At 45.2% G+C, this 26,670-nt stretch overlaps 10 protein-coding genes across 11 annotated transcripts; 5 read left to right on the top strand and 5 right to left on the bottom strand.

Annotated features, from left to right (window-relative positions):
- Window positions 1–4,834: 4,834 nt before the first annotated feature.
- PV09_07947 lies at window positions 4,835–6,623 on the bottom strand. Of its 2 annotated transcripts, XM_016361782.1 has the most exons (3): window positions 6,502–6,623; window positions 5,347–6,411; window positions 4,835–5,298 (listed from the first exon to the last, which is right to left on the bottom strand). In XM_016361782.1, exons 1-2 carry the CDS (start codon window positions 6,532–6,534, stop codon window positions 5,575–5,577), a joined length of 870 nt encoding a protein of 289 aa, XP_016210464.1. In that variant the 5' UTR covers window positions 6,535–6,623; the 3' UTR covers window positions 4,835–5,298; window positions 5,347–5,574. The 2 variants fall into 2 exon arrangements, with proteins under 2 accessions (XP_016210464.1, XP_016210463.1); XM_016361781.1 differs by having other exon boundaries at window positions 4,835–6,411.
- Window positions 6,624–6,731: 108 nt separating this feature from the next.
- PV09_07946 (uncharacterized protein) lies at window positions 6,732–8,133 on the top strand. Its single transcript, XM_016361780.1, has 4 exons — window positions 6,732–6,898; window positions 6,955–7,009; window positions 7,057–7,397; window positions 7,454–8,133. The coding sequence occupies exons 1-4, from the start codon at window positions 6,844–6,846 to the stop codon at window positions 7,876–7,878; spliced, it is 876 nt and encodes a 291-aa protein (XP_016210462.1). The 5' UTR covers window positions 6,732–6,843; the 3' UTR covers window positions 7,879–8,133.
- Window positions 8,134–9,321: 1,188 nt separating this feature from the next.
- Window positions 9,322–9,756, top strand: PV09_07945 (uncharacterized protein; the record flags this gene model as incomplete). Its single annotated transcript, XM_016361779.1, has 1 exon — window positions 9,322–9,756. The coding sequence occupies one exon, from the start codon at window positions 9,322–9,324 to the stop codon at window positions 9,754–9,756; it is 435 nt and encodes a 144-aa protein (XP_016210461.1).
- Window positions 9,445–13,265, bottom strand: PV09_07943 (uncharacterized protein). Its single transcript, XM_016361777.1, has 3 exons — window positions 13,067–13,265; window positions 12,378–13,007; window positions 9,445–12,329 (listed from the first exon to the last, which is right to left on the bottom strand). Exons 1-3 carry the CDS (start codon window positions 13,092–13,094, stop codon window positions 10,921–10,923), a joined length of 2,067 nt encoding a protein of 688 aa, XP_016210459.1. The 5' UTR covers window positions 13,095–13,265; the 3' UTR covers window positions 9,445–10,920.
- Window positions 10,440–10,787, top strand: PV09_07944 (uncharacterized protein; the record flags this gene model as incomplete). Its single annotated transcript, XM_016361778.1, has 1 exon — window positions 10,440–10,787. One exon carries the CDS (start codon window positions 10,440–10,442, stop codon window positions 10,785–10,787), a length of 348 nt encoding a protein of 115 aa, XP_016210460.1.
- Window positions 13,266–14,810: 1,545 nt separating the features above from the next.
- PV09_07942 (uncharacterized protein) lies at window positions 14,811–19,149 on the top strand (the record flags this gene model as incomplete). The annotated part of the gene is made up of 6 exons (XM_016361776.1): window positions 14,811–15,560; window positions 15,610–15,935; window positions 15,991–16,321; window positions 16,366–17,176; window positions 17,226–17,273; window positions 17,327–19,149. 6 exons carry the CDS (start codon window positions 14,811–14,813, stop codon window positions 19,147–19,149), a joined length of 4,089 nt encoding a protein of 1,362 aa, XP_016210458.1.
- Window positions 19,150–19,409: 260 nt separating this feature from the next.
- Window positions 19,410–21,279, bottom strand: PV09_07941 (uncharacterized protein). The gene is made up of 4 exons (XM_016361775.1): window positions 20,484–21,279; window positions 20,013–20,332; window positions 19,729–19,958; window positions 19,410–19,671 (listed from the first exon to the last, which is right to left on the bottom strand). Exons 1-4 carry the CDS (start codon window positions 20,493–20,495, stop codon window positions 19,619–19,621), a joined length of 615 nt encoding a protein of 204 aa, XP_016210457.1. The 5' UTR covers window positions 20,496–21,279; the 3' UTR covers window positions 19,410–19,618.
- On the top strand, window positions 20,202–21,418 carry PV09_07940 (uncharacterized protein). Its single transcript, XM_016361774.1, has 2 exons — window positions 20,202–20,475; window positions 20,537–21,418. Exons 1-2 carry the CDS (start codon window positions 20,291–20,293, stop codon window positions 20,883–20,885), a joined length of 534 nt encoding a protein of 177 aa, XP_016210456.1. The 5' UTR covers window positions 20,202–20,290; the 3' UTR covers window positions 20,886–21,418.
- An 847-nt stretch (window positions 21,419–22,265) lies between these two features.
- PV09_07939 (uncharacterized protein) lies at window positions 22,266–24,480 on the bottom strand. The gene is made up of 3 exons (XM_016361773.1): window positions 24,269–24,480; window positions 23,345–24,217; window positions 22,266–23,281 (listed from the first exon to the last, which is right to left on the bottom strand). The coding sequence occupies exons 1-3, from the start codon at window positions 24,282–24,284 to the stop codon at window positions 23,145–23,147; spliced, it is 1,026 nt and encodes a 341-aa protein (XP_016210455.1). The 5' UTR covers window positions 24,285–24,480; the 3' UTR covers window positions 22,266–23,144.
- Window positions 24,481–24,792: 312 nt separating this feature from the next.
- On the bottom strand, window positions 24,793–26,592 carry PV09_07938 (uncharacterized protein). The gene has a single exon (XM_016361772.1). It carries the CDS (start codon window positions 26,462–26,464, stop codon window positions 25,070–25,072), a length of 1,395 nt encoding a protein of 464 aa, XP_016210454.1. The 5' UTR covers window positions 26,465–26,592; the 3' UTR covers window positions 24,793–25,069.
- Window positions 26,593–26,670: the final 78 nt, after the last annotated feature.

Below are 26,670 nucleotides of genomic sequence, written 5' to 3'. Positions count from 1 at the left end.
AGATACCCCCTACCACTCATTCTAGAGATCCTGGACTAACTAAGTGGTATAAAGATTTTTATAAAGTTAGATTTTAAGAATATATATTACAGAATATATATTAAGGAAGGCCATGAGTGGAAGACAGCATTTCGCACGCGCTACGGCCACTATAAGTACCTAGTAATACTATTTAGCTTAGTTAACACACCCGCAACATTCCAGGCGTATATTAATAAGGTGTTAGGGAACTACATCAATACCATATGTATTATGTACCTTAACGATATCCTCATCTACTTAGAGGACTGGGAATCCCACGTGTAGGACGTGTGTGTAATACTTACGCAGCTGCAAGTACATGACCTATACTGCAACCTTAAAAAGTATAAGTTCTTTACTAATGAGGTTAAGTTTCTCAGCTTTGTGGTCAGGATAGATAGTATGCGCATGGATAGAGTAAGAGTAGTAATCATTAAGGAATAGCCTACACCAACGACCCTAAAGGAAGCATAAATATTCCTTAGGTTTTGCAACTTCTATAGACGATTCATTAAAGATTACGTAAAGATTATAAGGGGCTTAACCAACCTTATAAAGGGAATAAAAAATAGTAAGCTGACAAAACTATTTAAGTAGACTAAAAGTATAGAGTAATTATTTTAGATACTATAAGACGCGTTTATGACAGCACCAGTTATCAGATATTTTGATCTAGAACTACCAATTAAGGTAGAGATAGATATGTCGCAATTCATGATAGCAGAGATATTATCCCAGTATAATAGAGAGGGCTAATAGCGCCTAGTGGCATTCTATTTATGTAAGATAAAAGATACCAAAATAAGGTATAAGATATATAATTAAGAGTTATTTATAATTATAGAGTATTTTAAGTAGTGGAAGCACTATCTGGAGGGAAGTACTACTCTAATTAAAGTTTATACAGACTATAGAAATCTAACTAGACTTATAAGGGTTATATAGCTTAATAGTAGGTAAGCCAGATAGGCTATACTATTAGTGGGGTACGACTTTATCCTTCACCACCATACGGGTCTATCTAATCCCGCAGATGCGCCCTCAAGACGCCTAGACTATATAATAGAAAAAAGACTGTTAGACAACCTGCTTCCAATACTATACTAAAAGTTGGTGGTATTACTAGAAAGTGCTGTGTGTGCAACCCTGGTGCTTAAAAACAGATTAAAAGTAATTAGGCATACAGGGTAATAGCTAGGGACTAGTCCAGAGTGCAGGGAGGCGAGCCCTTATAGTAATACTATAACTGCGGCCTTATACAGTCTTCGCATATCTTAGATATAGGAAGAGTACGGGTATCATGGGCAGCGAACAGCGGGATAAGTAGGGAAAAGCACCTACCTATATTATATTATTATGAGAGCCATGGAAGATAAAGCAGCCTATATGGAAAAGGAGATCCCTAATATTTTACAAGAACTATAAGCTTAATACGAAATTACCAAAAGTAAATATAACATATTAGAAGAGTGAGTTAGGAAGAGGGCAGGTAATTAGTTAGTGAACCATTAGGATATCCTATTATTCTAGGGTTGAGCCTATATACCGGACGACCCAGCAGTGAAGTTTGAGCTTATAAGAAGGTACTATAATAACCCTTATGCAGGATACTTTAGAGCAACCAAAATAATTAAACTCTTAAGTAAAAAGTACCACTAGCTATCAATGCGCCAGGACGTGTAAGAATATATGCGGATATATAACATATACCAGTAGGTGAAGATGAAGAGATACCACCTATATAGCAAATTATAGGCGCTACCTATACTGGAATATCTATAGATAGAGATCACTATAGATTTTATGAGTGGCATCCCGCTATCTAAACACAACAGTAGTATATATAATACTATCTTAGTAATTATTAACAGATATATAAAAATAGCACTCTATACCCTAACTATAAAAGATTATATAGCCATAAATATTACTAATATACTGCTTAATAGGGTTATAAGAAGCTTTAGCTTACCTAAAGGCATTATCTCAGACTGAGACCTAAAATTTATGAGTAAATTCTGGTCAGAACTGTGCTATACATTATATATATATAGATATATAGGAACCGCATTCCATCCGCAAACTGACGGACAGATAGAATATTAAAATTAAATAATTTAGGAATACCTGCGCGCATACTGCGGAGAGCACCTGAAAACATAGGTAAAACTACTGCTAATTACTGAATTTATATATAATAATAGTGTCAATATATTAATAGGTACAACCCCATTCTTTATACTATATAGATTTTATCTAGAGGTTTATTATGACATCAAGAATTAAAATGTAGTACTAGATGTGCAAGAATAAGTGAAGTAACTCTATAATATCTGCAAGAAGCTAGAAGAATATCTAGCTAATGTAAGCTAAGAGCAAGCAAAATACTATAACCATAGGTATAAACTGATGACATTTAAAATAAACAACCTAGTCCTACTATTAATAAAATATTTATATCTGAGGTATATAAGTAGGAAACTTATACTATATTTTGTTGGGCTATTCCGAGTCCTTAAATCAGTTAGTATATAAGTATATTAACTGTAGCTACTAGTATTATAGAAAGTCTGGAATATATTTTATATCTCTCTACTGGAAAAGTACTATTAGTATGTAGGCGGTGATAACACAGTAGATTACCTACTACTCCCAGAAATTATTGATGATAAGGAAGAATGGGAGATAGAAGAAATCCTTGATAAGAAGAAGTGTAAGGATAGTGTATAGTACCTGGTTAAGTGGAAGGGTTACCCTGCAGAATATAACTAGTGGTTGTTAAGAGAAAACTTAGATAATATGTGGGAGAAGTGTAATAAATTTGATAACTGGTTAAAAAGAAGATGCATATAGAATATAAGAGATAAATAATATATACTATATATTAAAAGAAATTATGCTAAATATATTATATAAATTAAAGATATAAGGATTATATCCTTAATTAGAATAATTGGAAGAAAGCTCCATGATAGAGCTCTTATGATAATAAAGGGTAAACCTACCCTGGCTTGATAAAGGCGCTGTAGGCAGAGGTAAAGTGGTGGTATGACGCTACTGATAAGAAGAGACCACAGGGTTGAGAGAGGAATTGGGCCTAAAGGCCTGGCGACTATAGTAGCGGGAGGAGAAGATAAGTTCGGGCGGAATTTAGGGGATACCCCCTAAACAACCTAGTAGTGTACTAGCCTAAATAAATTAGTAGAGCTAATATGCTAGCAGAAAACTATATCTATAGGCAAAGATAGAATCCCAGCTAGGGTATTTATATCCTGAACTAGTTATTATATTTAGCCCAGTAAGTTGCGAAATATTACCTCCAGGGTTAGGCGGTGGTAACCGCCCAAACAGTTGTTGTGGGTAATGAACACCTTAACTGCAGTTTTATAGCATATAAATATATATATATACTCTACCTGGTCAACCCAGACTATTGATATAATACCTGCCTTATAATCTTTAAGAGCTCTTATAAGCTTAATAAGACGGGCTAGGTAGCGGCTAAATTATAGTAGGACCTATTTATAGTGAGATAAAGTAATAGAAATATAATTATAATTGCAGAACTCGAACCTCTTCATATTTATAGTACTAGTATAAGTATTTAGTATACTTCTAAAATATAGGTATATTATATTTAAGAATAAGGTTAACATCCTTACTGCATCAGAGGCAGATAAAAACGTCCACCTCCACCTTGTTCCCTCCCTCTGGTTAAGGTAGGATTTTACCCCTACCTTAAGGAAATAATAACCCTATTACCTTAAAAGTAACCTAGTGATGGTGACTGGGAGGCTCCAGTACTGAGACACTGTTGCCGTGATACCGACGCCTGGAACTTATCTTACTATACTGGGATGCTGATAGTAGTGGTACAGGGGTTAGGGAATAAGGAGATAGGGAGCGAGGGCAGGGAGCATGCCCACGCCCAGAACTTGCCTTACCGCGCTAAGGAGTTAATAATGGCGGTATAGGTATTGGTGAAGGAGAAGTTGGGGAATAAGATAAGGAATGCCTATAACCCGCACCGGAGGAGTGAGGCGTTGATAAACTCTGTCTTACCCCCGATAAATGAACGGCTAACTACTGTAAAGATGCCATTTTTTTTTATATATATATGTATGTGTGTGTGTGTGTGTGTATGTGTGTATATATATATATGTATATATATGTGTATATATATGTGTATATATAAATAGTGGAAGAATAAACTTTAGAATATAAAAGAATTTATATCTTTACTAAATATCAGAATTATAATATTGTTACTATGTAATGGCGATAAATATAATAATATATATAGCATAATACTAAGATATAATAATAATAATAAATAGTGGAAGTGACAGATAAAATACACTCAATATAATACTATACTAATAGTGGAATATAATTTTAGCAAGTCTGGGGACCAGACTATGGAAGGGGGGGAAGAGTTATGAGGAATAGAGTAGGAATATATGCACAGTACGGCTGCGCTCAGGCCGCGGGTTATGTGCTCTAGGGGGAAGCAGTATTTAAGCTATGCACAGTGTCCACCTTAGTTTGACTCCTTAGTCGTCAGTTTTGATACCAATCCATACTTATTGCTCCCCATCCTGATATCACGCTTACATTCACCCCTTACACAGTAAGTAGCATACGCAGATATATAATAAAGGCGTATTAGTTCTAAGTATACTAATTAGAGTTATAGGAAGTGATTATTACAATAATAGAATAAGTAGAATAAGCACTTATTTATATTTTCTATAAAAGAACTCTGGTTTTCCTCATTCTTTGAAAACTGTAATTAACTAATTTGTTTAGTTTATTAATTTCTAAATCTATTTCTATCCATTAAAGTGTATCTACCCTAGGTTATAAAGACTCCTATAGTATATTTATCCTCGTCTAATATATTCTAGAAGTCCCTCCATTTCTCTAGGAAGCTCATCTGTAAGAGGACCCTTACATCAGGCACGGAGGCCAGGAAGCCGGGGCACAATGCTGGCGCTAGTGCGGCGCCACCCTATAATATATATATATATATATATATACATCATAGCTAGAGGATACTTCGATCCTTAGCGGTTACTATTATCACATAACAGATCCTTTGCTGCTCCTCCTATGCCCCATTATCTTGCCTCCATTCCCTTTACACTACTTAAGAAAGGTCTTGACAGAATAGGCAAAGATTCCTAACAGACCATTCCTTATTATGGCAGAGGCTAAACATTATTTCTGACACATTAAGAGCATATCCAGCTGAAATGCCGAGCGTATAAACCGAGCCTGTGACTTTTATGACCAGAGTTTATGTGAGGACATGAACATACATACCAGGAACGTGTACCCTGTGTACCATATGACCCCAGGTTAAGGGGTATATATTCTACGCATAGCCTCTAGCATAGTCTGATCCCTTAGTTGTCAGTCTTGATATAATCCAGAACCGCTGTTCACCATCTTGCTATCACGCTTACGCGCACTCCCTTACAAATTACCACGTGAAGCGGGTTAATCCTCGTCACGCAGACATATGTAACACAACATCGTTTTGATGATAGATCATTTCTTCTTTGGAGGTAAACTCTCAAAAAGCGCCCTTAGTTTGTCATCCACATCGTGCCCCTCTTTCATCTTTTCTATGAACTCTGTGACTTCCTTACTTCTCGTGAGTGTTTTAAGCAGTGCAGCGTCCGCCTCTGCTGATGCTTTCTTCAGTAGTTCTACGAGCAAGTCTTCTGTCTCCTTGCTGTATACATGGCCCTGCTCCAGTGGCTTCTCCGGCAGTTGACCAGCAGCGTACTCCCCACCTGGCGGCGGGGGGTAGTCGGGAAGCTTTGCGACGTTCGCGCCGCGACCCTTGCTCTTTGATTTTGCCCTGGCAGGCCGCAGATAGTCCCATTGATCGTCGTTCGTAAGCGCGTCCCATAGTGCCTCGTTGGGCTCGTTAAACTCGATAACCTCGATCTGTTCGCTGCGAACCATGTTCGCCTTCCGCATCTCCTCTTTCTCGGCTTCTGCCTTCTCCGGGTCCTGCTCACCACTATAAGGGTCCAACTGCAGAAAGTGACTTCGCTGCTGCCACTTCTCACCGCTTGAAGGCACAAAGTACATCTTGATACCAATCACGAAGCCTCCATATGCCGTCTCTTCTAGCTCGAAGCCTCCTGTTGCCGGATTTACGGACTCAACTGTCCTTACAGCATTCGGGAACGTCTCGTGTAGTATGAATGTAACTTTCTTAAGCCATGCCGTTAGGCAAGGCCCGTTAGGAACCGGCCGAAGGTACACTCGCCAGCCTGAAGTGGCGCCGGGCTGGTTCTTAGGATTCTTCAACTCCTGCTCCGATAGTTTCCATGCTTCCGAACCGATGATAAATTCGCGCGATATGCGTTTGTTCTGCATATTCCGTTAATGAAGATTTCTCTCGAAGAAAGTCGAACAAAGGATCGCATAAGCTCCGATGCTGTCCACAGAAGTATGATTTACCTTTACACGCCGATTCTGCTTGTTTGACGACATTTCAAAAAACGAGGCCGAGTTGTCACGATGGTGAGGTAAAAAGTAGGACGATGTATTTGAAGAGACGCCTCCAAAAGTCTTACGTGAACAGGTCAAGCGGCGCTGTGTTGCCCTTGAGGCCGCATCATTCAGGCACCCTTCTCCCGTCTGTCACAATGACCGGATCGCCCCACCAACTTGTGGACTTGGCAACATCATCCTTCAGGAACCTGCGTCTTTGGAAATTGGCATGTTCTTCACATACAATACAACAATGTTTCATCCATCAGATGTGTAATTTTTTGTATAGCACCAAAGTTTAAGCTCGGTATGGCGCAAGTTTTGAAAAAGAAAATCGTCGTATGCGGGGGCAATGGCTTCTTAGGTGAACACTGCTTGTAGTCCATGCTCTACTGATATCTGCTAATCCTCCGCGACAAGGCAGCAGAATATGCAAGGCAGCCGTATCCAGAGGATGGGATGTCATTTCAATAAGGTGAGCGCTTTGAAAACCTTATTATTACGTGTCCTCACAGCATCAAGCCGGTCGGGCGAGCCAACGTGGTCATCAGTTTTGTCTTCTTCGTCACGTCCGTCATGGTCTTCGTCTGTCGAATGGCACAAAGCAGATATTCTCAAGCCTAGTACATACAAAAAACAACTCGAAGGCGCAGATGCCGTTGTGCATTCGATGGGAATACTGCTCGAGGCCGACTACAAGGGCGTGTTGCAGGGCAAAGAGCCTGTACTTGCAGGGTTACGTCGTGCATTCTCAACAACGAAAAAAGGGAGCCAGAACCCGTTAGAGCAGAATGGAGAGAGTAATTTCAGCTCGATGGAGAAGGATGGGCAGATCACGTATGAGCTAATGAACAGAGATTCTGGTGTGTTAACTCCCTCCCTCTGCTGTCTCCGGATCTCGTGTAACTGACAAAAGAAGCTGTTCTACTCGCGCGAGAGTCGTCAACGGCCAATGTTTCGACATTTGCATACATATCAGCAGCGGCTGGCGCACCTGTTCTTCCATCGCGATACATAACCACGAAACGCGCTGCGGAGTCTACGATACAGTCCGCTTTTCCATCTATGCGCTCATTGTTCTTCAGACCAGGTATGCTGTATGACCAGTCGCGTTCCATTACAATGGCGTTGGCATGTGTGACCGGCGTGGGAGCATTGACGAACAGCCTTGTTGGCGGCCGATTGACATGGCTGATGGGTGCTGGTGGGACAAAGCCGCTAAAAGCTGATGTAGTCGCTGAGGCTGTAGTAGAAGGTATCGACGAGAGCAATGTTGAAGGAATTATCGAAGTACCTCACATAGAGGAGCTCGCGAATAAAGCTTGGAGACGGGGAATGCTCTGAATCATCAGTATCGCTCAACAGAGGGCATGTAATATCAGTGTACAAAGAATTAAAAGTCATAACTGATTTGTCGCGTAACATGCACCAAAATCAGCCATAAGGAATTCTTTTTGTGCTAGATGCCGGTGTAGCTAGTCTTTTAGCCCATGGACTATGACTTTCAATCTGGAAAGCTTTTGCTATCAGAACCATTGTTCAATTCTAAATCCTCTGTAAAATCAGGGACTTCTCAAAGCCATAATGCATCAAATATTATCTAGAAAGCTTTCGCCAATCTTAAACAACGCCGAAAGTGCCGAAAGCCATAAGAGCTCATTTATTGAGTTGGCCTGGCTATCTTTGGACGTGAGCAACGGTCTCAGTGACATTATAGATCTGGGTGGTGAGACCATGCTGAGCCTTAAGAATCGGTGTAATGCGAAGAGATGTTTGGATGTGTTTGGCAGACCACAAATGCCGCGGCTATGACTGATCGAGGATCGGGCGAAGAAAAAAGCGTAGTGAAGGCGAAAGATGATACCGTCGTCCCCACACAGTGGTCTAGGTGCATGATCCAGGCCAAAATCTCGAAACACAGTCAAAGGTTTCTAAGAAGATTGCTGTCCCATCTGCTTTCTATTGAGCCGTTGCTTTTTTTCATCCTCTGATATTACATCAGTTCGCCGTCGTTAGGAAATTCAAACAAGGGAAGAACAGCTGTCCATGCTATTGATCTTTTGATCACTGGTGATCTGCTAGATGCATGCCAAAAGTTAGCCGTACATCAGACTGTCCAACCGTCTCAGAGACCAGAAACGTCTGAAAGCAATTTGAAGCTTTAGATTCTCTTAATCGCCCACTCAAAGGCTTAATATTGCCAAGAGCTACAGTCTTAATTTAGTTGTAGTGTTGCTTCGCTGCAAGCTATCATTCGAAGGGCATCTGAAATACTTTTAGAACTAGCAACGGCATTCTAATTCCGGCCTCTTCAGGAAGTGCGGATCTGCCCGCGTGCTCGTCATTTTCGCATCTCAGTACTCTTTGCAAGCAACACATCCAAACTTGACCGTTATGATTTTTGGTAGTATTTCTGGAGTACCATGAAGATTTCCAAACAGCCGTGTCTCTTATATTTATCTCTAACAGCCAGAGCGCAAATCAGAAAAGCAGGAGACGTATGGTGTAGTAAAGCATATAAATCCAGGTCAGCATAGCGATGATCTCTTTCATGCGCGTCATTGACATAGGGTATTGATGAGAGTCTCGACCCAGGCGGATGGCTTGAAGCCCTGCGAAGGCTCATAACTCTCTGCTTAGTCTGAGAGCCTACCCGCGCATGAACATATATACCTTGGCAATGAGGATGAGGCATCAATAATTGTAGACGCTGAAATTGGCGACCGCATCGGCGTACCATATTGCCCGCTCCCAGTGGAGGGCCAAGCTGATGGCAATTCTACCCGTATGGAGGAAGACTGGGAGCTCATCATTGAGAGTGTTGAACTGCTGTGGAGGACGGATGTAAAAGCGCAGATGCCGATAAACTTGACAGAAAATGAGTTAGAAATCTCAATCGCATCGTTTCTGCCAAGATTCGAGCCGTATGATCTCAAATTACCTGTCTGTCTGCCGAAGTGTCACCAAAACATTACCAGGACTATACAAATCTACCCATTACCTCATCGAACTGACGGTGGTAGTACCGCGAAGCTCGACTTCCTTTATGGTGGGCTACACATACATGAGGCAGAATCATGGAACCCGTTCTTCCCGTTTGGTTTCTATGTCTCCTGGGGTGACTTTCTCAGATACAGTTCCAGCCAAGACCAATACAACTCACTTGGCTACAATCTCGCCAGTCCACTTCCAATTGGCGGAGATACGCCGTTCGAACAATGATTTTACAAACTATCTCAAAAACCAGGACACGAGACAGAAGTCAGTGATATACAACATGGGGTGAACATATAAAAACCAGACTCTAGTCAGGGGCCAAATTGAAAAGTTAAAGAAACATCCATCAATTTTGCTATGGCACACTGCCGACGAACGTGGAGGACATGTCGATACACTGGATGCACCATTGCATGCATACAACCTAATTCAGAAGTATGATCCGTACCGTCCAGTCAGCATCGTACTGAACTGTGCAAATTATCATACGATAAATACACACGTGGTGCCAATATTATCATTACCGACCCGTATCCTATTGCCGTAAATACAAGTTGGAGCAGTCGATGGCATACCGTATGCAACACGAAATACGGCTGTTGCGGCTGTGACAACTGCAAGGGCAGTTTCAGAGACATCCCTGACCACCTTGACATTTTCAAGAGGTTCCAACACTGGCTGTCAGACTTGCCGTTGGGCGAGCCTTCGATGGATCCTGGTAGAAGTTCAGGCGGTCCGAAGAGATTTTGGAGTGTTCCTCAGGCTTTCGGCGGGAGCGAGTACTGGACTCGACCTCTGACGGCGGAGGAGCTACTTGTCATGATGTGGTTGTTTATAAATCATGCGTTAAAGGCATTGTAGGATGGCTATTCCCGACCACCCAAGAATTGACGGACCTCACCTCTATAATGGCAAATATCGTGACGAGCCGCGAAATTACCACCTTGTTGCTTGGAAATAATCCACGCAGGCTTCAAATCGACTGTGACGATGGTGTCGATGTTGATGCCGCAGCTTGGATCGCAGGAAAAATGATACTCATTAGCATCGTGCATCTTGAACTTGAAGATGCTCTTTCGTCCATAAGCATCAAGCTTCCTAGAGCAGTCGCAGCCGATACTTCAAAACTGGTATGGCCACAGTATAACCCGGACTTGAACATGCAGGACAGCGGCATGGAAAAATTCCTGTTCAGATTTCAAAGTCTGGATGACGCGCAGTTACGGGATGGACAGCGCAGCTGTTGTGGAGGATAAATGGCAGTAAAGTCAAGAGTGTAGGACTTTCAGCGTTGTCTGGAACCATCGTGATGGTTGGCTTAAGGTTGTGAGGAGCGTGCCGAACCAAACCTGTCGATTATGAATAGTGTATATTGTATTCAATAAGCTGTCATTTAATGACGCCGATCTCGTAGCCTAGCATGACCTCAGTACCTGTACCTTCCCATCCGCGGTTGCCAGCGGTGCTGATCAGAAACGTGCAAGTCGGGTCGATATACAGTGATGATATGATGCCGGTGCGATGACCCGGAATGATCAGAAAAGGAACAGGTGTATGGCGTGATTGTGGAGCGGCCTGTAGATCATACAATCGAAGGATGTCGTGTGATGCACAAATCAAATGACGCCCATTCGGCATGGCTGCCAATGCGCTAACTGGTCCACTGCCGGCAGGAAATCTGAAGGTTCGCTCAGGAGTTTTCAAACCTTTATGCAGCGAATACTCTTCCACACAATTGTTTCTTCTGCCGGCGTAAATCGTATTGCCATCTATACTCCACACTGCGCTCATACACCAAGGAGGGGTTCCCTGTGGCGGCCGTATCCGAGCGACAGGATTTGATTTTCTTTTATCCCAAATACGTATGGTACCATCAAATGTAGCATCGAGGAACGTTGTGTCGGACGGAGGTGTTCTGTCCACGTCGGGTTCAGATGAGTGCATTTTGACATCTTGAGGTTCTTCGTTGATTGAATGTGGCAACCCATTTTTCTCTGATTCTGTGCCGACGCCTACTTCTGCACCGGATTTGTCATATCCCGCGGCGTCAGCTGGTGCCGTTGATGTTTGGTCGGCGACTGGCCGCTCGCCCAAATTCGCTTCCCCAGATGGCATGGAGATCCCAGTATCCTTCATATCAATATCGCCAGTGTTGTCCTCGTCAGCTGTTTGTAGCCCTTCGGCGATGGCGCGGGAAAATTCGTCATCAATATCACCTAATTGCATTGGCGCTTCCAGCTCTCCCGTATCGTCATCCCCAAACAACGAATTCATGTCGTCGTCATCCGCTGGCGCTTCTTGCAAACCGTCATCATTCTGAATCGTACTGCCAGTTGCATTGGATTCGTCCCCGGCGGCCGCAGTTGAGAGTCCGTTCGTGGTTGGCTGCGACGTATTATTGCTGGAGAATGTCCCGCTTGGCGCCGTCTCAGCAAAATCTTCTGGAATAGGTAGGCTAGATTGTGGGCGCGGGTGAATCGCTGAAATCTGGCCACCGCTGCCCATGAAAGACCGCTTGATTGAACCTGTATTCAAATCCCAATCCAGAATAGATTTGTCCCAGCTGCCCGAGAGCACTGATTTCTCATCTGGCGCCAATTGCAGAACTGAAACAGCAGATGTGTGTTTGCGAAGGGTGGTAATACGAGTGCCTTCGCTGTGCCTTACTGACTGAAGATTGATGCCGCCGAACTCTGTACCGGACAGTAACCACACTGCTTGGTTTTGGACCGCTAGCGAATATACAGGGGACAATGACACAGGCTCGTCGTACGAGTACTGTCGACCTGGCGTATCATCTGGTGGTTTTGTTAGCCCAAAGAAGATGTCAAAGGTGCTTGTCATACTTGTGGACTCTTCGTTTTCCCAGTAGCTAAGCAAGACTCCTGCTTTGGTGACGCTGTCCACGAACGGATGCCGCTGCGCAACGGTGAGCGCGAGCTTCCCATTCGCGCTATCTGCCCAGCTAAATTTTCTGATGTAGCCGTCTGTCCCGCCAGTGAAGACCCACCTCATATCCGGTGTCGCAGTGACTGCATTGATTGATGTGCTGTGGGGAGCGGCGATAGTGGGCACTATGTCGTACGTGGTGGCTGATATTGCTTCGGGTCGGATAGGTGGTCGGAAGGGCAGAATTGATGGACGTGGAGAGGGCGAACCAATTATACCATGCATATTACCAGAACCGTGCCTTGAATGCGCAGCAGAGCCGTTCGCCACGGGCCTGGGGGAAGTGAGTGGTCGACTGGGAATTCGATTTTGCATTCGCTGCATAGAGGGAGATTCTGCATCTTCCTGATCATCATCGTCGTCATCATTATCTGCTTCATCTCCTTCTATCTCCGCTTCCACTTCATCCTCGTTCTCATCTGCTTCGTCGTCCTCCCCCTCATCCTCATTGTCGTCTTCATCTGCTTCAGCATCGTCGACTACGTCTTCAATATTCTCATCCTCGTTCTCTTCCTCTGAGCCGGATGCTGCAAGCCTATTAGCTCATGACGCAACACGTACGGTGGAACAGCTAGGCTGTAACTACCATTCTCATCATCGTCGTCGTAGCTCATGTCGATGATGAGCTAGTGGAAATCCTAAAAGGAACTAGATGTCGTGGTGCTGATATATAGGCTCGAAACAGCGAATTACAACAGGAAGATGTGTATATCGAGACAAAGGTCAATAAATGCGAGTGCTACTCAAAAATGATCGTATATCTGCTTGCTTTTTGCTGTTGTCGGATTGCTACTAATCTATGTTCCGCAAACTAATCGAGTTTAGCGGGAAGCCAAGATGATATCGGACCAGCGCAGGGTTTTGTGCCTGGCAGATTTTAGTACTCGGAACAGACAACGATCTGGCCACCTTCACCATAGATCAGACACGAAAGAATGGGGACGAGTGGTAGAAATGTGCTCGTAGGAGAAAGAAGCACACAAGCGATCGGACGACATGATTGTTTCGATATTTTAATCACGTCGCATCGTCGCCATGTCTAGAGAGTATATTCTACTAGTACTCCGTGCTGTCCAGGAGATCTTCAAGTCCTCATTAACTCTGTGAGCATTTCCCTTCTCGAAAGTTGATGAAAATTGTTAATTATAATCATCTGTTGACATCAAATTATAGAAGCCACATCATGGCTCGCAAAATAACGGACTGGCTTATGACAGCAGACAATTGTACGAACACTTAGTGATAGGTGCAAGTACACATTGAACGACTGCCATCTTGAAGTTTTTGAGACCGTACAACGTTGTAAATATATCTGCCATACAGTGAAATACTATTTGTTTGGCTTTGTTGTCTGCTTGTGTACTGCTGAACCAGCTGATGTCTAATGGCAAACAAACCCATGTATAAGTTTGTTTAGCCAGAATAAAAAGGGGATGAATATACTTTTCTATGCCAAAGCGAACCTTCAAGTCGCAGCCAGCAGGTAGGGGAAGTATTTTTCCAGATCGACAATTCATGTATGCCATCCTTCGAGCACTCAGCGCCTGGAGACCAGAAACTTAGCGATTGACGTTATTTTTGGTCTTTGCCACACATATTAGGTTCTAAGAACGGTGCTACTTATCCCGCTCTATAAGGTTCTGCAGTTGCACTTTTCTGTGAGTAAAATTTCAGCGGAACAGAGATATAAACATAGTATAAATCCTCATCACCTATCCTGGCTGATATCACCCAACATTTTCGGGCAGCCCGCGATACCGTAATCACATATTGCGGTCTTTCAATTCTAGTAGTGTTTACCAAAGTTTTGGTAACGGAGGCGAGCTCATTAACTAGACTGGGAGAAGACAATTTAGTGAGACTGGTCACCCGGTACAACCAGGCAGCCGCAGACATATAAAGGGCAAACATCGTGCATCTAAAACTTCACACCTCACTTGCACGTTCAAGCAGAAAATATCTTTCTCAGGGCGAAACAACACTTCGCTTTTTCATTTATGTGAGTGCGAGGGACCTCCATTGTCAACACTATCTGCCCACTTCTCATTTGATCGCCTTGTTTGTTGTTATAATTATGTCTTTCGCTACCCACGTAGTTCGCTCAGTAATTCTAGTGACTGCTAGATGCGAGCACGCAATATTGACTTCTACAGCTTTCGATTTAATGAAGCACTCTATAAAGATAGCACATTGCCGTCTTTATCTTGAGAGCAGGGTCTGAAAGTTCCACAATTCCAGTGCTACTTGATAACCAAACTCGAAGATAATATTTTGGAAACTCATACTCAGGAACTCACTAGCATTGTAGTCAGTGAAGGCCTCTTTACAAGATGTTTCAAAGTAACCCTTTCAAAGTCCTCTTCAGTGACGAGGAAATTAATGGCTCAGCGGTGATGCAAATGTCAACAGACGAGTCATTCTCGACAGTCCCGGTTTCACGAAAGGCTCTAGAAAGTCATGCCTCACTTGATTCATCTATTCATTTTCCACCATTGTCGGGGTATATACCGTCCACTTCCATAGAGGAGTGGACAACCATCCCGAAACCTGATAACCAGGAAAGGAGCTGCAAGAACCTGTCGCCATCTATCTCGACACCACAGCCAAAAATCTCGCAATCGGAGGTCAGAGATCTTGAGCCCAAAGCCCGGTCGAATGAAAAAGCAGTGATTTACTCGAATTCACACAAACGCCCCAACTCCACGCTCCAAGACCAAAGCAATGTCGCCAACAAGTTCCACAGCAATAGAATACGGAAGTACGTTGAATGGCTCCTTAAAAAACGTGGAAAAGGTTCTTGGATTGATTGCCCAGAGATTCCGACTGCAAAAGAGCTTATGGACGAAAATGAGCCGTGGATGAAGCTAAGGACTCTAGAGAATGGCAGCGAGGAAGTAGTTATGGAGGGTAACAGACTGCATGGGGGCTGGCCTGATGTGGAGACATATCTAGGTGCCCACTATGGCATGCTGAGAGAGGAAACTGTGCAGCCACTTCGTCAAGCAATCGCTTGGATCAAAGCCTTCCCTACTGCTTCCGAAGACATTAGCCCGTACGGTAGTATCGGAATTTACTCCAAGGTACGGTGTCCAATTTTAACGTGTGAAATGCAATATTGAGTAGCTTTAGGTTCATATCACAGCAATCACATTCTCACCTCGTGGCCTCGCCATACGAGTGGTGTTCTCCCTTAGCAAGGTTGGGAAGAAAATACGTTGGGAGCAGTCGAAGCGTTTGCTTGCGGGGTCACTCGTTGCGCTCACTCCGAGCAGTGATATATTCAAGACGAAGTGTATTGTAGCTACAGTGGCCGCACGTCCACTTGATATGTTGACTAGTCAAGACCTGCCACCCATGGTGGACTTGTTCTTGGCAGACACTACCTTAATTGACTTGGACCCTACCATCGAGTATACTATGGTCGAGGATCGTACAAGCTTCTTCGAAGCTGTTCGGTAGGTCTAGATTTATCTTTATTCAAAGGAAGGATGGTGCTGATCGCCCAATTAGTCACATAGCCATCAGCCTGCAACGACTGACAATAGAAGAATTTCCACTGAAGCAGCACATCGTACACATTGATCCACACATCACAGCGCCAGAATACATAAAAAAGCGACCTGCACTTGATTTAAGCGTGATATTTCAGGGCGAGAGAGAAGATGACTATCGCAACGTAGACGTTCTCCGTGACTGGCCAAAAACTCCTATAACTTCATTGGATAAGTCCCAGCTTAATGCCTTGCATTCAATGTTCAAACAGAGACTTGCGCTTATCCAAGGCCCTCCTGGCACCGGCAAGACTTACGTCTCTGTTATGGCTCTCAAGGGTTTCATCAAGGTTCGTCATGAACGTCTCACTTTGTTCTCGGCTAAAAGTTTTAGAATATGACTCCGGATGATCCACCCATTGTTGTTGCCTGCCAGACAAACCATGCTCTTGATCAGCTTCTAAGGCACGTTGCAGAATTTGAAGAAGCCTTTGTTCGCCTTGGTGGACGTTCTAAAGATACTGGTATCGTAAAGCAACGAACCCTGTATCACCTACGACAAAAAAAAGAGAATCGCTATAAAGCACCAAGCGGCATGCAGGCATCGGCAAGACGCAGCCTCGAACTTCTTGAAGGCCAGATCCGTGACGTGATAGCGCCTCTAGAGTACGGGAAAGACCAAATCAAGACAAGTTTCTTGAGCTTAGGGCTTTATCACAACATGGGCGTTCTGACAAAGACACAGTGTGACAATATTGAGAGAGGGGACAAGGAGTGGGCAGCACCTTCAGATTATGGCTTACTTCCGCTTGAAAAATGGCTGGGTAGTTGCCTCCAATACAACCAGCGCTATTTTGAGCCGGATAATATTGGTGGTTTTGAATTCGAGGAGGCTGATCTAGAATTTGAACAACTTCAGGAGCTCGAGGCAGAGAATATCGCCCAAGACGATATTGATCATGATTTCGAATCTCTTCCTGGAAATGGATTCCCTATCTTCCTAAAAGTTAGTGGCAAATCTTCAGCTATCGGGGAAGGACAGATTGAACGTTGGCTGGAGAATGACGATATGTGGAAGATACCGCCTAGACATCGCGGCGCAGTTTTCAATCACATGCAGCGCAAAGCGATCCGCATAATGAACGAGAGATTACGAGAACTGGCTGATAGGTATAACGAAGCTGCTTTACGCTATCGCTATGGAGGTTAGTTGCTTGAGATGCAATATTGGAGTACCTGGACTAAATACAGCAGGGTTTGAGAACAACGCAATTCTCGTTCGGCAACAAAAGGTTATTGGAGGTATGCAATTGAATCGTCCATGATGCTCAAAGTTTCACTGAAAGTTTAAATAGTCACAACTACTGGCTTGTCCAAATATAGGGCCTTGATTGCGGCAGCATGCCCTCGCCTCGTTATGATTGAAGAGGCAGCTGAGACGATGGAAAGTCCTGTTACTGCAGGATGTGTTCCGTCTCTTGAACATCTCATCTTGGTAGGCGATCACAAGCAACTACGCCCTCAATGTAGCGTGAAATCTATGGAGGAAGAACCTTTCAACCTAAATGTATCCATGTTCGAGCGTCTTGTTGGGAACAATCTTCCATATAACATGCTTAAGCGACAGCGCCGTATGATACCTGAAATCCGAAGGTTACTTGTGCCAATCTACAGGAACGAGATCTATGATCATACAACCGTGTGTGATCCAAAAGTGCGGCCCCCAATTCCAGGAATGGGTGGGATCAACACGTTTTTCTACTCGCACTCGTGGCACGACACTGCTGACGAAAACATGTCTTCCACTAACATTCAAGAGGCAAATATGGTCGTGGGATTTTACGACTATCTGATTAGCAATGGCCTCACTGAGGACGAGATCACCATTTTGACCTTTTATAACGGCCAACGCAAGCTACTGCTTCGCAAGCTCAGAAATCATCGTCGACTCAGACGAATAGGAAGTGAACAGAACCGAATTTTCAAAGTGTTCACCGTCGACTCTTACCAAGGCGAAGAGGATGAAGTTATTCTTTTATCGCTAGTAAGGAGCAACGAGGAGGGCAACATCGGTTTCACTGGTGTTGAGAATCGCATCTGCGTTGCGTTATCCCGTGCAAAGCGTGGATTTTATCTGTTTGGCAACGCCGAGCTTCTCGCCAGTGAATGCAAGCTCTGGGCTAAGGTCATCGAAATCATGCTGACTAATAAGTCATCTGTTCAAGTGGATGGTAAGCCCGTTATCGAGACTCTTGGTAGAGTGGTCTTTCGAGTCCCATTGCAGTGCAGCAATCATAACAAGAGAATGTTCATTGAGTGTGTCGAAGATTGGGACAAAATTGACGGCGGATGTGAAAAGCCCTGCAAGGGCATCCTTAGCTGTGGCCACCCATGCACTCTGAAATGCCATCCGTTTGGCCACGAAAAGGCTCTCTGCCTTCAGCACTGTGCGAAGACTTTGGATTGTGGCCATCAGTGCATTAACAGGTGTTGCGACAAGTGCCGCTGTCCAATATGTGGCATCAAACAACCTGGTTTGCATAAAAATGACTCTGGCTTCGTGGCCAGTGAGTCCATCGACGATTCTGGAAGATTGAAGTCCAGCCCAGAGAAGTGGCAAGAGTTTGCTCTTGGGGGTGTACATAAGCATGATGCTATCCTGGTAGAGACGCAGCGTAAGCGTTATCGTGAGCAGCAGATGAGGAAATTTACTGCCGCAGTCGAACAAGCCGCAGCGGAAGGTCAAACCATCTTACAAGATGCGAGGGACGCAACCCTTTGTTCAAAAGTTGGACTTCAGTTGGCTGCTGCTTCGAATCATGATGTCTCTCCTGTCATCCCACCATCACTCGCTGCTGAGGTGAAAGACTCAACGGCACTATTTACACCTGAAATGCCGCAAAAGGCGAAAATCTCTCATAGGGACCGCTTCAAGCGCTCTTGTCATATGGCTAATCTAGGAGTTGCGGAGATGGCTGCTTCAGTAAATTATTTGGCCACTGCCTGTGCTCCAGAGGCTGTTGGTATTGCTACACGTCAGCTGCAACATCTACAACCCATCACCAATGATCAGAGTTCTTCGTGGATCAGTACATCTACAAATGATAACTGTCTGGTTCCATCGCAGCCCTCGCAATTGCTTCTCCACAATGAAGAGCTTCTGATTGACCTTAGCTGAATGGTAGTGGCATCCAAAAACTAACAAGGGTGTAATTCGTCAGGCGTGACCAGTTTGCGCTAATAGCTGTTCGAAAAAGAAAGTTTTCATATCTCGACTCGACGAGCACGTTTCCTTATAGCCTTGGTGGTCGAGCGACGTGACGCTGTTTCTTGGTAGTCCTCCAACAGTCTGACAGAGATTGCGAGTTGGTGCACAGCCTACCTGCTTTCGTCGCTGTATACGGGGCATTTCAAGCATATAATTTATAATGGGAAAAATGTTTGGAATGGGAATTAAATTGCACATAAAGTCCCAGAGTGACTCCAACGTCGTGCTAGTTGGAGGGTGGAAAAACATTCTGATGCCTTACATGGTCTCTGAAAATATGCCACACAGATGCCGAATCCCGAATTCGTTCAAGTCTAATAGATGACATGCATTTGGCCTTGCTACTGTCCAATACTGCTCTCGTGGCCCAGAACTAAAGCTAATAACCGGGAGGGTTGATCCTCTGGCTTATTCTCGTCCATTTCGGTACCTCTGTATCAATTTGGTTAGCCATTTGTCGATTCTGAACGTCAAAACAAGGCGACGTACTGTGAATGCCTTTCCTGTATCCTCTTTGCTTCCGATCAAAGACAGTGTATTTGTCCTTTGGCATAATTTCATGTTCCGCGGGCATCTCAGCTTTCCATCTCTCTACAGCCTTCAATTTCAGGCCTTGTTTCGAAAGAGCACTGTCAAGGATGGACACAATCTTATCAACACGCTTCAGTCGTAATCGGTGTCTGTACTTTCGCGGACTTGAAAGGCGCCATGGAATTTTCCTGTACGCTGTCAGTTGGAAGGAATGCGATAAGAAAAAGTGACAATTGTAATACCACAACAGCCCACCCAGTAATTTCGATGTAGCCTTGAAAGGTCCGAACATTGTTTTGGCTGGTAGGAACGATCTCGACGCTTGTCGCCAGAAATGAGTTCGGAAGTGAGGATGGGAAAGTCCGCAAGCTTGGCATTTCCGCTTTGGGCCATCGCGAGGAAGTGCACAACCACCACGCACCTCGAAACGCCGATGGTGACAGCAGAGAGAAGAAAACACCAGGAGATGGCACACTTTTCTCGATAGAATAACCTCAGTAGCTGTTGGGAACTTGCTAAAATGTCCTTCTACTTTGTTATCGTAGGCCATCGGGACAATCCACTGTTCGAACATGAGTTTGGCACTTCTAAGAGCGGCGGCGACGGCGGCAGTCGCTTCACGCAAGAGCAGAGACGCATGAATCAATTTATTGTGCATGCCAGCTTGGATGTGGCAGAGGAAGCGCAATGGGGCACTCAAAATATGTACATACCACTTTGCACATCTTTGCGTTCGTTGGAAACACAGCTAACAGTGGACTGCTAGGTACCTCAAGTACATAGACCGCTACGCTTCGTCGTACATATTCTGTTTCTTGACCGGTGGCAACGTGAAATTTCTGCTCCTGTCAAATCCGGAGACACATTCGGCCACAAACACACTGACTACTCCCGGGGGTCGCTCTTCTGCTGCGGCATCTGCCCGCTTGAGTGCGCAAGGAAGTATGTACAATCCGACAGCGGCAGCCACAGAAGAAGGAGTCAAGAATTTTTTCGTGGAAGTCTATGATGTGTGGGTCAAGACACTCATGAATCCGTTCTATCATACGGACATGGTCGTGAAGAGTCCTAAGTTTCGGGAAAGGGTTGCAGCTGCAGGAAGGAGATATCTGTGATGTTTCTGGTGGCCATTCTGATAAATGAGATAAATGCACATATGGAGACTTGTGTTGTCCGAAGGCTCAAAAGCCCGTTTATGGACTCCTGGGGGACTGAATCAGGTCTCTTGCGTGTTACTTACGCCATTGACAAATTGCGCTGGGGTGCTGAATCTGGAATGAATAGATCACGAACGCTTCGATATTGTATCTCAATCGGAAATGGCTCTCGATGGAGATGAATAATAACGCCTGCTAGGATAAATGCGAACAGAGTAATGTTGTAACTGACCGTACTACGGGAAAAAACGAGGACTGCGGTTGACTAGCCTACTACAACAAAAGGTCATGTTGTTAAAACAACTGACAGGGACTGGAGTGAGTATGAGAGCAAAAGTCTGCAAAACCTCAGTGCCATGCTATGATCTTTGTTGGCAAAGCTCTCAGAACGCCATTTCTAGGCTCAAAACTCGGCGAATTGCGTAATCAAGGCGGCGTTGATGGTCGAACTTGTTGGGTGTCAAGTCTACCTGATAGTCACACCATTTTCCTGTCAACTGCGAGGAGACGGTATTCTCGACTCATGCTCATGCAGAGTTTTCTAATGATGATTGTGAGAAATGCGACATCACGAGGGCGAACATGTGGAGCATTCGTGCTGCAAGGCCCAATTAGTGCGACCGTTGAGGATGGGTCCGAGTCTGCTGACTATAGAAAGGCTACGATTTGGCGGCGGCTTTCGCATTGCATGAGTCAACTTGTGCGCGCTTCGCATTTGAACGGTCGAAGATGGGCTGATCGTATCGAAAGCAGTCTTGGGCATGGCCTTGTAGCAAGTAGAGCCAACAACCAGATACTTCCCGATTTCCAACAATGGTGAGCTTGAACATTAGCAACTCAGAGAGCTTTTTACTCTCGTCGCCGGACGTGGCTGGAGTCGACATAGCGAAGGATGGCTATACTGAAGCGGCAGTGATTATAGATGACTGGGTTTGAGACTGGAGCAGCAATGGAGAAGGCAATGAAGCTGGACAGTAGTCTTCAGAAGAGCACAATCATGATAAGGTTTAAACTTGTAGCTGGTTGGTTCTTACTGACTGTATCGGTGAGAATGAGCCAACATACCTAGGAAGCACAAGAGAGCAGGTAGAGGTGAAGATTTAAGAAGTCGAATGTGACGTTGTGATCGCCGCACATTCCGATGTTAAGAGAGGTATACTTGTGAAGCAGTGAGACCACTTTTATACCTTGTGTCTACATGTGGCGAAATAGTCTCAAATGAGATAGTCTCATTGTAAAAGGAATGGCGGGCAAGCACGGGGAAACATGAGATTGATAGGACAGAGTACTTCCGATTGCAAACGTCGTAGTCGAAATGGGAACATGTGTGATAAAGTACGAATAACCTGGCATCCAAAATGCTCCATTCCCCGCTGTGCCTGATCAGCCTGGAAGGACAAGACCTTGTAAAGGACAATCTAAACTTGTCGAAAGCACTGAATGCCGAAACAGGGAGGAGTTCGGGTTTGGCTGTTTTGATTGCGGTGACTAAAAGTTGCCGGGTAGGGCAGTATGGAAACATGTCTTTGAATGGCGGTTGCGGACAAGACTGTGAACGAAGTAGGTTGATGTAGAACAACGTCGCACATGCCCGGGTGTGCCTGGCCATCCTCGGGATCTTTCTGCGCGAAACACAAATCAGTACGACGAAGTCCATACTTTGATTGCTTATCGGCCTTCATTGTATCTTATAAAGTTCGAATCCGTCATTGACAAATAGATAGTGGTGCAAAGGAATCAAAAGGGATGGTATCATGAGCTGCTAGCCGCTCTTGGACAAGGGGAGTAAAGGGACTCTTCATGGCATTCGCTCAGCAATATTTATCTTTGTCGAAATAGAGCCGAATAAACGTTTTCAACGTTTGCTAATACGAGTGTAATACTTCGATGCTAAAGCCGATCTTGGAGCATTCGCAATTGTTCAATCTTTTTTGTTTGATGCTGCTGAGCGGCCACATCACTTTTCAGCGGCAAGACCTTGCTCTAGGCGAGCGAGGGGCCTCCTGGTATTCCGGCCGTAGCTTTTCAACTTCAGTCTGTCGAGAGAAGCTCAGCGGTGGAGGGTATCGCTGAATGGATCCAGGATTGCCATTCTTCCTCAATCATCTCTCATCGCAGCTTGCTTTGGGACGACTCCCGCGGCAGTTTGTGTTCTCTGTCGCCTTGTCTGAACTCTCGGTGAAATGGACGCATGATGCTGCTTTAAGACGTACGATATCATGTCCATAGTCCATAAGGCCCACTCGTGAACTTCCACAGTTTGATGTTCCCGTCCTCACTGGCTGTAGCGTACAGCTTGCCATCTGGTGCAAAAGCACATGCCCAAACAGGCCCATGGTGACCTTTACCTATCTCTAAATTCATCTGTTAGCAAAAACGTTTGGAAAAGAAGGCGTAGTACGAGGTCAATCGCTAACCTGTTTCAATTTCCGTATCGTAATCCCAAACCCGTACCCACGTGTCGTTCCTATGGCCTGTAACAAACTTGCGTGCCGAGCCGTTTAAAGCCACACTTGCGACTTCATATGGAGTCTTGACCTGCTTGAGAAGGCTTCCAGGCTTAGATGGCTCGAAAAAATAGACGCTCTTACCCGCTGCAACGCTCAGTGTGCCATGATCTGAAACCTCCTTTAAAGGCAGACTGTCAAGCTCGCAAGTGCCAACCTGCCCTTCTAGTGTGTATTCACCGATAGGCGTCTGAGTCCGCAAATCCCACCAACGTAAAACTCTGTCATCCGCTGCAGTAATGAGGACATGGGAATCCGGAGACCAGACGATTGAATTGATGGTCGCCTGATGAATGCCTTCTCCAACCTCCCAGCTTGGTGCAGATGTAGATCCAATATCGTCGGATGCTGCTCCGTTTGCGCCATTTACAGGAACACCTCCAGCACGTGAGAGGTCCCATATCCTGAGCTTTTTCTCTGCCCCTCCAGTCGCCAATATCTGCGGATTCTCTTGTGGCGGGAACGCAACTGCCTTGACGATGTGGTTGTGAGGCAGTGTGTGAAGAACTTCCCCTGTTGTTGTATCCCAAACTTTGGCAGAGAAGTCTGCCGAACCTGTCGCTGCCAGACCTGCGTCGGCGGAGATGCGTGCCTGCCACGTCGCACCCTTGTGCCCGATAAAGGTTCCGATCCAGTCACCCGTAACTCCATCACGAAGCATAGGGTTGTTGTCTTTGCACGCTGAGACAATGTAATATTTGTCGTCAACGATCGGCGAGAAGCTTAGGTGGGTGACGGGTCTAGTATGTCCGTGGCAGGTAAGCGGCACCACTTTGATGGTTTCTAGTCGCTACCGTTAGCAAAGATCCCAATCCTGCTTTGAGTGCAATCTACCAGTAGTTGCAGCCATGATAGAATTTTCGATCTCTGAGAACGCAAGAAGTTGGCTCGTATTCCACTTCACCGTAACCGGTCTCCAAGGCTGGCCGAACGTGGGAACGACACGAATCACGCTGACGAAAAGGAATGAATATGAATGGGAAGGAATGACTGTTCACAGCATCAATCAACCGCAGATCGTCAGATGCCGTGTTGTTGCGTGAATGTTTCTACTGTTTCGAATCCTCTACGGAGTAACCTCGAGCTGTGGTTGCCCCACCCACAATTCCTTTTCACGTCATGTCCAACCCGCAAAATACTAAATTCTCCAAGCGCTGTCATCTGTGCAGCTTATTGGTGTAACGCAGTGCAAAAGTATGTTTTTGGGAGACCTATCTGTTTCTTCATTTCTTTTTTCTTTACTCTTTTTTTAAGAAAATAATCTGGGCAGCCGTCGATGTGTCTGAAATTGAAGGTTTTCTCAAACATCCGCAGCGCAACGTTGCAGTCGCTTGAATCACTTGTTAAAGTCAGGAAGTGCTAGCCATCGCTATTTGATGTTTCTCGAGGAGAATTATCGATCTAAAATTTCCTGTGGTGGGAATAGCTTGACACGTTGCTGGATTGGACCCGTGCAGTCAAGCACGATTGGATACGATGATAAGCATCCGGCTGCTTAACTGACAATCTATTGTCTACAATATATGTCGATCTCTCTTAACTATCCATGTGAGCTCGATCACCGTATGCGCACAACGTGTACGAAACTGTGAAGCATTTACTCCCTCGTCTAAGCCGGCCTTTTGAAATGAACGACTACAATTTGGGGAATCTCGACCTTAAGAATTGACTTGGCCATGCAACATCCACACCCAGCTGCCAAGCAACCTTGAGAACCCACTCCGGTTCTCTCATGAATTGTCTAGCTACCAAGATGGCGTCAGCCATGGGCTCGTTGCCTTCGGTCATCTTGACCGCAGCTTTGACCTCTTCCGCTATGCATTCTCTCTCGTTATTCACTGGTGCACTCTTCCCGGATTGTGCGACAGGCGTTGCGGCTTCTTGCACAATGTCTCGCGCTTGCTCCGCCTCTGTGATCAAGCCAACTGCCCCGATGAGAAGATTGAGACCCTCGGCATGAATTTCTTTTCGAATTCGTGCCGCGATTCTAGTCTGGTAGTCCTTTGAAAGGAACATGTTGACGCTCTGTTTAGGGTGATTTCCGCCGCTGCTAACATCGAGAAGGTCGACGCCCAGAGAGGGAAGCTGTTTGGCCACCCTGATTGTCGATTCGACGTCCCAAGAGCCATACTGTTTGGCCAAATCGCTGGTCTCCATCCATTCCGTCGACGAGAGTCGCAGAAAGAGGGGCATGCTTGCTGGAATGACTTCGCGCACTGCCTTGATCGTTTCAAAAAGCAGGCGTGTGCGGTTCTCAAAGCTTCCGCCGTACTCGTCATTTCTGCGATTGGTGATCGGAGACAAGAACTGGTGGATCAGGTAGCCGTGAGCTCCATGGATCTCTATTACGTCTACGCCAGCCTCAACACTACGACGAGCGGCCGCTGCAAAATCCTTCGAGATTTGCTTGACTTCATCCGTGCTTAGCTGTCTTGGTGGGTAGTATCCGCTTTTATCGTAGCTTTTGCCGTCCCACAACTCGCCCTCGCCACCCATGGGACCTACAACATTATCTGGCCAGCCGCCAACTTCCTTGGGCGCTTTGTTGCTTGGCTGTCTCAAGCGGCTGCTTAGCCATGGCGCGACGGTGCTACCTTTGCGACCAGCGTGAGCCAACTGAATGCCACACAGGGCCCCTTGGCTCTTGATGAACTCTGCCACCTTGCGCACGCCATCGGTCTGGTCGTCACTCCAAAGCCCGGGACAATTCGGTGTAATACGTCCATTTGGCTGCACACCAGTAGCCTCGATGAAAACCAAAGATGCACCCTTGAGTGCGTAGTGTCCCAGCGTTGCGATGTGGTAGGGCGTCAGTTTCCCAATCTCTGGCCCGTCCGGCGCGGTGCTATATTGACACATGGGCGCTACAATGATGCGATTGCGGAGGGTAACATTGCGGATCTTGAGTGGCTTGAAGAGTGTAGGAGTCTTTTCGTTCGGGTTAATCACTGCACCTGGCGAGTCTTTGTGTTTAGGAGTGAAAAAAGATATGCCCTGAACAGGAGCATTTGTGTTGTAAGCCGTCGCCATGGCTGTTACTATATGGAAAAAAAAAACAAAAAAAAAGGAAAAAGAGATGTAACGCGCAAAGAGATCTGATCAATTATTCTAAGAGCCAACGTATATTAGCACGCAATAGTCCCCCTGATCCACTTTGGAATTATTAATGCTGTAGGAAGCCGTAAGTTAGGAGATAAGTCGGCATTTGTGACGTGGGAGGGGTCCCTCGGATATGG

This window comes from Verruconis gallopava (assembly GCF_000836295.1).
Source record: "Verruconis gallopava strain CBS 43764 unplaced genomic scaffold supercont1.34, whole genome shotgun sequence".
NCBI lineage: Eukaryota > Fungi > Ascomycota > Dothideomycetes > Venturiales > Sympoventuriaceae > Verruconis > Verruconis gallopava.
Note: the sequence above shows the minus strand (reverse complement) of the source record. Positions and strands in the feature narration are given on the sequence as shown.